Here is a 12,718-nt window from a genome sequence, read left to right as displayed (position 1 = left end):
AAACTATTTTCCTGACTTTTTCCTATTCTCAATGCTATATTGTATTTTAGAGTTTAAAATTGCCCTTTCTTTAGATTATTTTGGGGGGAATCCATCTTGCACTATTTACCATGGTAATATATAGCCTATTGTTTAGCATTTCTTCATGTTCAGATTGCATGTTAAAATGATGTGTATCATTTTCTTTCTCAATGTGGACATTAGCAGTTTTACCATCAGGACATTCAATGTACTACACGTATAAGTTGTGCCCATCACAAAATAATAAATATGTTTCTTTGATAGATGATTTTAACTTTTCCACTGCACTTAACACCATATTTTAATAGTCCTGGCTTCAGAAATGAAGGAATTCATTTGCAGGCAGGACTTCGAGAGTGGAACTCTGCCTCATTCTTCAGTCCTAAACTGAACTTTAGGAAATAATTTAGGGGTGCTCTGAAGTAAAAGTGAAAACCCTGGCAAACTCTAAAGGTAGAACATTGCCCTCAGGCCCTTTGAAGAAAGAGTCTAGTTAACTTAAATGACTCCCATTTCTTCCTATACACACAATGTAGTAGGGATGGGGAACTAGCCTTCTTTTCTCAGGGAAGACTTAGAAGCACAAAGACCTTGGAATAAACCTCAAAAGCCAGACATGTATTGCTAGAAATGCTGGGTGTAGGTAGTTAAAAAGGGAGCACTCATGTTCCACACAAAGTTGTATTGTGTACATTTGCACAAAGTTGTATCATAAAACTCACTGTAACCTGATGAAATTAACAAAAACTATGACTATAATATTATCCAATTAAAAGGAAGAAAAAGAAGTAAAAACAGGAAGATAAGGATGAACAATGATGAGTAGAAGAGAAAAAAATAGGAATTGAAGGCATTCAGAGTGGGAAAACATGAAGGAAATATTTTAAAACATATCAGTAGTATTTATTTGGCTCTGGATGGAGTGGCTCAGGGCGGAATGCCAGCCTCTGAATCAAACAGTTAGGAGTTCAATTCTCAGATAGGTCACATGCTTCACTTGCAGGCCAGGTCCCCAGTAGGAGGCATGTGAGAGGCAACCACCCACTGGTGTTTCTCTCCTTCCCTTTCTCTCTCCCTTCACCTCTCTAAAAAATAAATAAATAAAATCATTTTAAAAGAAAGAAGGTGGGGTAAACTGCTTATTTCAGGAGGAAGTCATGCTTCCTACTAGAGGTGAGTAGGTACAATAAGGGACAGGAAATAGAAGGGGTAGATATTTATTCTCAGGTCATCTAGAGTCAAGGAAAGGATCATTCCACCCTCTGATCCCCCAAAATATGTCCTTGAGCTACATTCTAGCCAGAAACTCTGTCCACTTGTTGTGGGCCAGAGTCCTATGGTTACCAACTTTTTGTACTGAATGAAAAAATATTGAAGTGTTATTGCTGCTTTTTTTCTCTGCACATGGAGTTGGACTCCACAAAGCGTTTTGAATCAGAAGAGTCCCATTAGAAGTTTATATTCATTTGTTAGTGGAGTCATGAGTAGGTGGGACTTGTTAATAAACTTTCTGTATCACTCGAATTCATGTAAAATTCATCCAGAATTCCTTGGAGGCCCACAAAATGTTTTGTCTTGCTATAGCACTATGTGCATGTTTAAAGCATGTGTGTTGTTTTTTTCATAGGCAGACTATTCTTATAACGGAACAATGCAGTTTTCCTCTCCTGTTGGAGAGAAGTATTTCTAGTGTGTTTTCCATCCTCTTTGACCCCTTTAGTCAGACTAATATGATCCTACTCACAACCACTCTATAATTTGACACTCCTGGTTACCGAATTGTAGGATTTTCCACCACATCCATTAATCTTCTGGACACCAGCTGGGCCCTAATGACTTTGGTAATATATTCAATTGAGAGCCACACTGTACTAAAATATTGTAAATATAAAGGTAAGAGAAAGATTAAAAGTATAGTATGTCAAGGAATTATCAAAAATTTATGGGAGTATCAGAATCTTCATTTTTAACAGAAATCTCACAAATTTTGTAATTATGTAGAGGCGGTACAAGATGGTCCTGAAGTAAACTGGAGTGTTCACAGAAAGAATATAAGCAAGGAGAAACATGTAGAGGGGAGTCTTGGCCCCAACCCGGCGACTTCTTCCCAGCTCTGCCACGCAGGTCTCCACCATCCTCAGGCCTTTATTCAGGCACTGCCCATGGCCGGAAGTGCTCCACTCCGACTCCCACCCCTGTGAATGCACATAAATTGCGCCTGCGCAATTTTTGAGACTCGGTGAAGTAGTAATAGAGCCAAAGTCTTCGGGTGAATATTGTTTTGACCGGTGTTTCCCATTGATTCGGATCCTCTGAGTCCACATTCCTGTGCACGGGAAGCCCGAGTTTGGCTACTTTGGTTAAAATTCTCGCCACTGTGCCTCCACAATGGTGAGTCTAGAGTACAGGGGAGTCGTCCCCACACTCTCACGCCTTGGCTGCGGGTTGGAGGGCCAATTTTCGAGGAAACTCTGAGGCCTTCCTGCCCGAGGTTTCTCTCCCCTTCTATTGTGAATTTTCTGCAGAGAAACATTGCCTGGCGAACCGGCCCACTCCTAAGCATTTGATGTCACAAGTCAAGTCGAGCTACCAATCTGTGCACTTCTCAGTACCCGGGCCAGGGAACCCGAATTTCTCCCCAGGGTGCAGGTGTGATGAAGTCCCCTTAGATATCCTCAGAGTTTAATAAGATGCACTGGAGATAGGGAGAGGGGTTTGGAGGATTTGTGAAAGCAAGTACAATGACAGCAGGGCAGATTCTGGAGGCGAAGTATGGGTTCCGCAGGCTATTTACAGGTCAACTGTAACCCTTTGGGTTTTTATTGGATTACCTGAGGAAAAGTGACATCAGCTGAGATCCCTCTCAGAGCTAAACTTCTCTGGGTGGGACAAGCTTGTGGAATGAGTAGCCCAAGGAGATGCTCAGGTGAACCCATTAATTTGTAGGAGGACTGTGGAATGTGTCTGTGAGTGTGGAGAGCAGGCTTTGTTCAGGGGAGATAACAGACTGCTCCCTTGGGTGCGATGTTCAGGAGAGCAACACACGTTCTTATTGGTGTAGCAGTTTGTGGACCTCTGTGTGAGGAGAGAGCACAGGAATGCAGAAAAACAAACTCAGTGTGGTCTCCATGTAGCTGCTCATTATCTTGCCTGCTCAGGACAAAGGAGATGAGAGTGTGTGTCATTCAAGTTTCCCAGGTGGTTCTGCCAGTGATTGTGGTGGGATTAGTTAAAAAGGCTCTGCCTTTCAAGACAAATTCTCACAATGCTACTTTGACTCCTCAGCATATGGTCTCCTGAGAACAGAACCCAGAGGAGGAGGAGCAGTAGGACAAGGAGGATATGGCAGCTTCTCAGGTAAAGGATGTGCCCTGCTCCTGCATCTGAGGCTTGGTGCTTGCTTTTCCTCCTAATATAATTGGCTTAAAAACCAGAAACCTTCATTTCTGTTCTTTCATGTTGTTGGGTAGTGAGGTTGTATTTTTGTACTAGTATCAATTTCTATTTATGTTTGTCAAGGACAGTAGTTTGTGTAGAGTACTAATGTCTATGTGCCAGGGCCCTCTGTCCATTATCTTTATCTATGCTGCCCAAGGTCAAGAATTCCTTCCTTTAATTAGTAACCATCTAAAAGGGAACACATCTTCTGAGTGAAAACTGAAAGGTGGAATGCAGCCATGTGCAATATATTTACTGGGATGGTCTCAGAGGCTAGGGTATTGGTGGAGAAGGGATATATGTTTCAGTTCATGTGGCTGCAGAATCACCTCTGTACATCAGATGTAAGTGAATGCAGATTTTCCAGTGAGAATCCCTGTTCTGAAAAACGAGAGTCAGTAGAATAGACATTGTCGCTGAGTTGATAAGGAAGTCTTGCTATTTAAATACACAATGAGTGTACTGAACATGAGAGGTACATGTAGATTGACATTAGAAAAAGTGAGTGTTTACTTATGATTATTTTCACATAATGACTTTCTTATTTCTGTATTTCGAGAGCAGTGTCACACCAATAAGGACATGTTTTTCTGCATGCCTGAGTCACTGGATATGGATGGATCCAATCCACCTGGTAGTCACTTGACTGAGATGTTCTTTTCAGTGTAAAGTTAATAGTTTTTCCTTTATCTGTTATAGTAATCTGACAGGGAACTATTGAGGGGTGTGAAAAAACTATCACAGGTCATCTGAACAGTTTTGTTGTCTTTCTAACTTCTGTTTGCCTTGAGAAATGAAGGCCGTATATTTATTTCATAGATATCACTGGCAACTTGATATCTTGGTTTCAGGGCAAGAGGGTAGAAAGGGGAGAAAAAATGGGATAATTATGAGAATATAATCAATAAAACATACTTAAGCAAGTGAGCTTCTGAAAAAATGTGGAAACACAGGCCCCACCCACAACTCCTGAAGCAGAATCTGCATTTTTAGAAAAGTACATTGCTTGCTGCCTGAATGAAACCTAAAGAAGTTTCTTACAGTTACACCTCATCATGCTTTTGTAGCTGAGGAGTATCCATAGCTGATTCTGAATGATAGAAATACAACACTCAGCAATCAGTATACCTGTGTCTGTTCCTACATTTTAAAGTTTATTTTCCTGAAAAGCAATGTCTTTTCAGTGGATTTGTAGACACATGTATTATGGTCAGTTCTTTGTGTTACCAAATACTTTGGAGAGTGTTAGAGGGTCAAAGTGGCCTTACTGAATGATGCAGGATATCTCCTAGGTAAAAACCACTTCTAACAGTTTTCATGTTAGATGACAGTGCGATCTCTCCTGTGTATTGTGGAAAAATATGCCTGTTCTTTTTTGTTGTTGTTGTTATCATCAGCCATTCTTAACCTTCAAGGACGTGTCAGTAGATTTTTGTCGAGAGGAGTGGGAATGTCTAGACGCAGGTCAGCGGAAATTGTACTCGGATGTGATGTTGGAGAATTACAGCAACCTGGTCTCCCTGGGTGAGAATGATTTCCTTAAGAGTTTCTACTCCCCACCTCAGGATTTCTTTCTATTTCACATCTTTTGGGGACTCTACTTTGTATGGTAGACTTTCAGATTGATGCTCACAAGGGAGGATTTGGAGGTTATCTCTTGGAGAAAATAAAGAGTTTGAGAACTGCAGCCCTTTGCAGCTCATTATCTGAAATATTTACATGTTTTTAGAATGACTAAGGCACTATGAGGAGACAGGATTTTGGAAAATGATCTTCTAGAATATTTTAAATGTTCCACAGCCCTTTTTCCTGAGCTCAAAGTGGATTGGAAATGGAGACATTATGAAAAATAATAATTATTATTTTGTCCATAGGTCTTGTTGTTTCTAAGCCAGTCCTGGTCACATTTTTGGAGCAAATGAAGGACCTCTGGGATATTTCCAGAAAAAAGTCAATATCCGGCCCCCCAGGTACGTGGAAATGGAGGTGCAGATGTCACAGGTGAGAAACCCAGTGGTGAAAGAGGAAGCCAGACTTTCAGGCATGCTATGAGAAGCTGTGCTTCAGGAGAAAGGATTGTGGAAAGGCAGGATTGTATGTGTTGCTGTCAGAGAGGGCCAGCTGGTGTCCAACAGTGTGTCATGCTCGTACATGTTTTCATGTACGAGCAGTGACCTCTGTTACACTGCAGTGACCTCTGTTATTGTGTTAGTAGTTTCAACATAAGCCCTCCCTGTCTAAAAATAAAAAATAGGATCTTTACAAAGTGTGCAGTGCATACAGTAACTCATTTTTTTGATTTTAAGGGTCTCCATAGTTTGACTCCACTGTCATTGCTTTGAGGACCTGGGAAAAACTGCACACGTTCTTGAGGAATTGTACATTAAGCCGTTTTCTTTTTTCCTTTTGTTCTTGTGGCAAGAATGGAGTTCATGAAGGAAGTGGTTGTGATCGTGGAATATGATGCAGATATCACAGGAACCCTGTGGCCAGATGTCATGTTTTTGAACTTACAATTTTTAACCCTCTCGAGGTTGCAAACAAATCCCTTTGAAGTTTAGACCCGTTGATTCTCTTGCAACTCAATGTACCTCCACAAATTGAGACAGTCTAGTTTTCTTCTTTTTAATTTTATATTTTATTTAGTTCTTGGTCAAGTGCATTTTTCTCTCTTGCATTCCCAGCCCTGCCTCTCCAGTGCTCTCCAGCTTCCTCCCGTTTCTGCCCCTCACCTTATTGTCCATGTGTCCTTTATACTTGTTCATGAGAGTCCATCGTCTTTTTCTCTATGATTCTCTCCCCTCTCCCCTCTGGACCCTGTCAGCCTGTCCCGTATTTGAGTGTCATTGGTCATATTTTGCTTGCTTGTTTGGTTGTTGCTTAGAATCCTGTTAATGGTAATATCATATGGTATGAGACCATTTAGTTCTCTGTTCCACTTCAAAATGTCCTTGTGCTTCAGCAAATGTACTATGGTTTCTTGATTCGTTGATTTCCTCATGGGTGCTTAGGTTGCTTCCAGCATGTGACTAATGTAAATTGTGGTGTTATTAACATTGGGGTTCATAGGTCCTTTTCAGTTGGTGTTTCAGGTTTCTTAGTGTAGAAGGAGCTCCTGGGTTTTGGGACAGCATGGATGAATCTGGAGAGCATTATGGTAATGAAATAAGCCAAGTGGTGAAAGACAAATACCATACTATCTCACCTATAAGAGGAAAAGAATCGTCAAAACTAACAAGCAAGAAAAACATAAACAGAAACATTGAAATAATGAACAAACTGACAATGATCAGAGGCACTTGGGAGGAAATCATGAGAAGAAAGAGGGCAAGAGTTTTCAGGAACATGTATAAAGGCCACATGGACAAAAACTATGGAGGAGTGGAAATGAGAGGGATTGGGGAGGGGTGGGCTGGGCTGTGAAGGGACAAAAAACAAAACACTGTCCTCAAAAACAAATAAAAAGAGGACACATGGAAAAAACAGAAGTTGGTAGGAACCATGGAGATCAGTGGGGATAGTTGTGTTGTGTGGGATAGTTGGAGGGAAAATGGAGACAGCTGCATTTGAACACCAATAAAAACGTAGAAAGAAAATGTTCTTTTGTTTTTCCTGGGCTACTGAGGCAGAAGTATAGAGCACGTAAAAGCATATCCAGCACCTTTGAGAGATTTAGAAGAGTCTGCATCATGCGGCAAGGGGAGCCACTTGAATGGAAAAGCCACTAGATATGGCTTGGGTGATTTCTGAAGTGGAGTCTTGGAAAATCTCGGGGAATCACTAGGACAGGACTGTAGCATTAGCCAGGTAGGTGGGGACTCAAAAATACCACGTTCTACCTGTTTTATTGGGAGAGCTCTGCAAGGGAAGAAGTGCCTCAGATGACATCTGTGTAAGAGAAGGCTGCCTATCAAGCCTTAGCCCTGAAGCCAGAGAGTTGAGTACCTCCCTGAATGTCTCTAGCAACTTTCAATGTGCTCTCCCCAGACTTAAGGTCAGAGCCTGTGAGTAGCTGCAGGTCTGCATCAGGCCCTTTAAGAGAAAGACTTGGACCCCAGCATCTCTCAGTCTCAGTCAGTCATTATCACTGCTGACTTTCCAGGGTGATTCCTTTTATATCATAAGTTCTTCAAAGTCTGTTGATTGTCTTTTTAGCATTTATTTACATATTGGGAAAATAAATAATAGTTTTAAGATCAGTATTTAATCATTGTGGGCCATGATGCAAATATGAATCAGCCATACATCAATTGCCATGAAATTTAAATTCACATTCCTTTATGTTTTTCCTTGTTCTTTTCATTGCTTCTTTCTGTGCTTTTGTAATGGTAAATGGCTGTTTGGTCTTTTGAGTCACAGAAATAGTCTTTATTTTCTCTTTGTCCATGGCTGAATTTCTATTCACTGTATGTCGGATATAAACTTTTCTATGTTGTCCCCACCTGTTGTGGGTCACTGGCTTGAGTGCCAGCTTGCAAAGCCAAAGGTTCCTGGTTTGATTCCCTGTTAGGGTACTTTCCTGGGTTGTGGGCCATGTTCCCAGTAGGGGGCACGTCTGAGGCAACTTCATATTTATGTTCCTTTCTGTTTTGTCTAAAAATAAATAAAATCTTCAAAAGTAGCTTTTCTGAATTGAATGCATTTTTTGAAAAGATGTGATTCAGGCCTTTCTGTTCCTTTGTGGCAAGGTTTGCTTGCCCACTTGTCTTTTATGCAGTGCTCTGAAGAGATGTGCACCATGTAGTCCAGCAAATGGTCCGCACGTGGAGAGGAGGGCCGTGCACACTCTCATTAATAATGCTCCACGGTTGCCCCACCACACCAAACAAGGGGTCTGTGTGGGTGGCTGGCTATAACCTACACAGTGCCAATAATTACACACTGAAACCAATGTAGAAAGCCCTTGTAAAATCTAACATTCTTATCACTCTGCTGCTGGGGTTTATAGAAGGGTAGCTGCACGTTCTACATTGGATACAAACGGTCTCATAGATGTAGCACCTGAATTCATAGATGAAGATTACGGAGGAAATGTTGGTGTTGTACTGCTCAGTTTTGGCAAAGGAAAGTTTGAAGTGAAAAAACATAATGGCATTGCACACTTCATTTGTGAATTGATTTATTATCCAGAAACAGAGGACGTTGAATGCATACATGACACAGAATGGGGTTCTGGAGGCGTTGGTTCCCCTGGAAAGAATTGAAATGTCTGCTGAAAATGCGAAATGAGGAACAATACTTTTGTCTTAAAAGAGAAGCTTTTGTTTAGTGATTTGGTGCTTAATCAAGGTTTAGCTTCCAAAACTATTAGTTGATATAATTTTGAGTTTCATAACTGTAAACAACTATGCTTTATGAGCTTGCTTTCTCCGGGGTAAAAAAAGAAATAACATTCACCCCAAGTGTAAACTCTAATTTCGGGGGGAAAAAGTGGTGGGTGTTTGGTTTTGAGTGTTTCTGGGTTGCAAGATTTATATCATGCCTGTTTCTTTTTCAAAGCCCATGATATCTTTTTATGCTTGACATTGGTCTTCAGTGCACTGGTCTATGTTATTACACGTATTACCCTTTCTTTTTAGTGTGCACTGTAATGTATTCACCATGTGGTGTCTGAGCACTGTGTATCCTGCACAACAGAAACACGTATTGGAAACATAAAGGACAACAGTGAGAAGATTGAATACACTGGACACTATGTGTCTGGAAACAATGGGAATGTGGAATTTATTTACTCTATTTCCACTGTGTGTCAAGGGAGATGAGCACAGTGTTTTATGAGAGTAAACAGCCATTGTTCCCCTTTTTTGTGACTTTTGTCATTGCACCACACTTCATTCTCCTGCAAGTATTTAAGTGATTCAAAATACTCTAAACTGTGATTTGTTTAAAAATTCATTGTAAGGTCGATGTACATTCACAAGTGTGTCATACCTGTGAACCTTTCTTTTGTGTCTATCAGCTGTGTCATCTACAGAGAACCAGTACTTCCTGGAAAGGTCAGGAATAGAAGAACGATTTTTTGAAGAAGCACTGGTAAGATATGAGAGCTGTGACTTTGATACTGATGAGGAAGTTTATGACAAGAAGCAAAGCATGATTGATTGGAGAAAACTCACTTTAAAAATGATTCATGAAAATTCATGGTTATATAAGATGTGAAAAATATTACAAATCTGGGGAAACTTCCAGTTTAAATCAGATACCTTTATAGACCAATGTATTTCCAAATAGGGAGACTGAAAATATTATTCTAGCTGTACATATTCTTCTAAATCACACATGGCAAACACAAGATCTCCAGGCTGAATCTGGCCCTCGAACTTCTTTTATCTAAACCAGAACCTTTTTCTTACCTGGAGGCATCACCAAACTCTTACCCCTACATTAGAATAGTGACATTCACATGGTCCTAAAAGTATATGCAGCCCACTGAAGGGAATTATGAGGCTAATGTGGCCCATGGTACAATTGAGATTGACTACCCTTTTCTAAAGACATTCTGGAAAATCTAAGATATCTCATAAGTTGTGATGTTGGTAATCATTTGAATTGTTTGAAATGTAGAGTGGAGATAAGGTTTCAGTCACTAATTTGTACAATGTAGTCATTTAGAATGCATGTAGAAAGCTTAAATGTGATGAATTTGACATTTCCTTTCTTCAGAAAAGGCTGTACTTTTGCAGAAATGATCTTTTCTTTCATTCCACTGCATAATATTTTCTTGAACTTGAGTATAATTTTTAATACAACCAACAAGGTTTTATAGGGATCACAGCATGGTTATTTAGGAATAAGTTTACATGCTTAATGAAATTATAAATGTCACTAAAAGCCTTTCTATGTTCAATGTTTCCCAGAGTGTGTGTGATGATTCCAGAGGTAGTCAATGCAGTGAACATTGGAAGAATTTTATCCATGAGTCAAATGCTAATATCCAGCGAAAGAGTCAGCTTGCAGACAGGCATTATGACGGTGGAAAAGTCTTTCACAAAACGTCAGTTCACAATATTCATCAGGTTGTTCCTACTGAGAAGAAGACAAACAAGCAAAGTCATAATGTCCAATGCTTAAAGCAATCCTCAAACAGGACTGAACAAATGAATATAGCTGTCAGGGAGAATGTTTGCAAATATTTAACACGTAGGAAATGCTCCAATCAGATGTCAAATTTCTATACACTTAACAAAAGAGGTCCCAGCAAAGAACATAAATGTGAAGACTGTTCTAAAACAGGTCACTGGATCTCAGGTGTAATTCTACACAAAAAAAGTTATGTTGGACAGAAGACTGAAATTTGTAAAGAATGTGGCAAAGTGTTTTGGATAACACCAACTTTTTCCAATCATCACACAGTTCACATGGGACACAACTCTGATGAATGTAGAGAATGTGCTAAAGCCTTTAGCCAGTACTCAAATGTTAATGATCATCAGAAAATTGATACAGGAGAGAAATTTTTCAAATGTAGTGCATGTGACAATGAATTTAGAGAGTCCTATAATCTTCCTGAGCATGACAGATTTCATAATGGTGAAAACTCTCCTACAAGTAGAGGATGTTCAGAAGCATTCAGGAGGTCGTCAATCCTCACACAAGTTCAGACAATTCATCCGGGAGAGAAGTCTTATGAATGCAGAAAATGTTGCAAAGCCTTTAGGTGTATCTCAGCCCTTTCAAGACATCAGACAATTCATACCGGAAGGAAGCCTTATAAATGTACCCAATGTGGCAAAACATTTACACGGTCCTCAACCCTTACATGCCATCAGATAGTTCATACTGGAGAGAAACCTTATGATTGTAGTCAATGTGGCAAAGCGTTTAGCCGGCATTCACACCTCACTGAACATCTAAAAATTCACAGTGGAGAAAAGCCTTTTGCATGTACTGAATGTGGGAAAGTCTTTAGGCACCGGTCAACACTTACTCAACATCAGAAAATTCATACTGGAGAGAAGCCTTATGAATGTATTCAATGTGGAAAAACCTTTAGGACGAACTCACACCTTACAAAACATCAGAAAATTCATACTGGAGAGAAGCCTTATGAATGTATTCAATGTGGAAAAACCTTTAGGACGACCTCACACCTTACAAAACATCAGAAAATTCATACTGGAGAGAAGCCTTATGAATGTATTCAATGTGGCAAAACCTTTCGGACGACCTCACACCTTACACAACATCACAAAATTCATACTGGAGACAAGCCTTATGAATGTATTCAATGTGGCAAAACCTTTAGGACGACCTCAAACCTTACACGACATCAGAAAATTCATACTGGAGAGAAGCCTTATGAATGTACAAAATGTGGTAAAGCCTTTAGGCAGTGGTCAGCACTTACTCGACATAAGAAAATTCATACTGGAGAGAAGCCTTATGAATGTACACAATGTGGCAAAGCCTTTAGCCAGCTCTCATGCCTCACTCGACATCTAAAAATTCACAGTGGAGAAAAACCTTTTGAATGTCCTGAATGTGGGAAAGCCTTTAGGCACCAGTCAACACTTACTCAACATCAGACCATTCATACAGGGGAGAAGCCTTACGAATGTACACAATGTAGGAAAACCTTTAGAGACCATTCTAATTTTCATAAACATGAGAAAATTCACACTGGAGAGAAGCCTTATGAATGTACTCAATGTGGCAAAGCCTTTAGCCAGATCTCAAACCTCACTCAACATCTAACAATTCACAGTGGCGAAAAGCCTTATGAATGTACTCAATGTGGCAAAGCCTTTAGGCTGAACTCACAGCTCACTCGACATCTGAAATTTCACACTGGAGAAAAGTCAAATGAATTTTCTTAATGTGGCAGTCTTTAGGTCGACTTCAAGCCTTACTCAATGTTATATAATTCACACTGGAGAAAAGCCTTGTATATGTGAAATATTTGGTAAATTGTTAAACCTCTAATGTAACCTTTGTCAGCACCGGAAAATTCAAATTGGAAGTGTTCATCATCTGATAAAGCATCTTTGCAGCCCTCAAACCTTACTCAACATCAAACAATTCACAACACAGGAATGCCTTATACGTGTACCTTATGTGGTATAAGCTTCAAACACTCCTCAATGCTCATTCATCACAAAGTACATTTATACTGTAGTGAATCCTATTAAATGTGCAAAATGGGATTAAGCCTTTAGCCACTTACCACTCTTACTAAACTTCAGAAAACTCGTACTGGAAACAAGGCTTATAAATGTGGACTCTGTGACAAAACGTTTCGACATCAGATCATGCATACTGG

General features: G+C 39.9%; 1 protein-coding gene across 1 annotated transcript; it reads left to right on the top strand.

The window, feature by feature from the left end:
• Window positions 1-3,363: 3,363 nt before the first annotated feature.
• LOC118983478 (zinc finger protein 420-like) lies at window positions 3,364-12,275 on the top strand. The gene is made up of 6 exons (XM_037041042.1): window positions 3,364-3,378; window positions 4,857-4,983; window positions 5,334-5,429; window positions 9,419-9,492; window positions 10,743-10,986; window positions 11,071-12,275. The coding sequence occupies exons 1-6, from the start codon at window positions 3,364-3,366 to the stop codon at window positions 12,273-12,275; spliced, it is 1,761 nt and encodes a 586-aa protein (XP_036896937.1).
• The last annotated feature ends 443 nt before the right edge of the window (window positions 12,276-12,718 follow it).

Source organism: Sturnira hondurensis, unplaced genomic scaffold (genome assembly GCF_014824575.4).
Source record: "Sturnira hondurensis isolate 20B ecotype Veracruz unplaced genomic scaffold, ASM1482457v3 Scaffold0000451, whole genome shotgun sequence".
Classification (NCBI taxonomy): Eukaryota; Metazoa; Chordata; class Mammalia; order Chiroptera; family Phyllostomidae; genus Sturnira; species Sturnira hondurensis.
This window is presented reverse-complemented; position numbering and strand designations above follow the sequence as displayed.

Coding starts and splice junctions, on each gene's coding strand:
- LOC118983478 (XM_037041042.1), top strand. Junction 9,493..10,742: donor GATTTTTTGAAGAAGCACTG/GTAAGATATGAG, acceptor TATGTTGGACAG/AAGACTGAAATTTGTAAAGA. Junction 10,987..11,070: donor TGAGCATGACAGATTTCATA/ATGGTGAAAACT, acceptor AGACAATTCATC/CGGGAGAGAAGTCTTATGAA.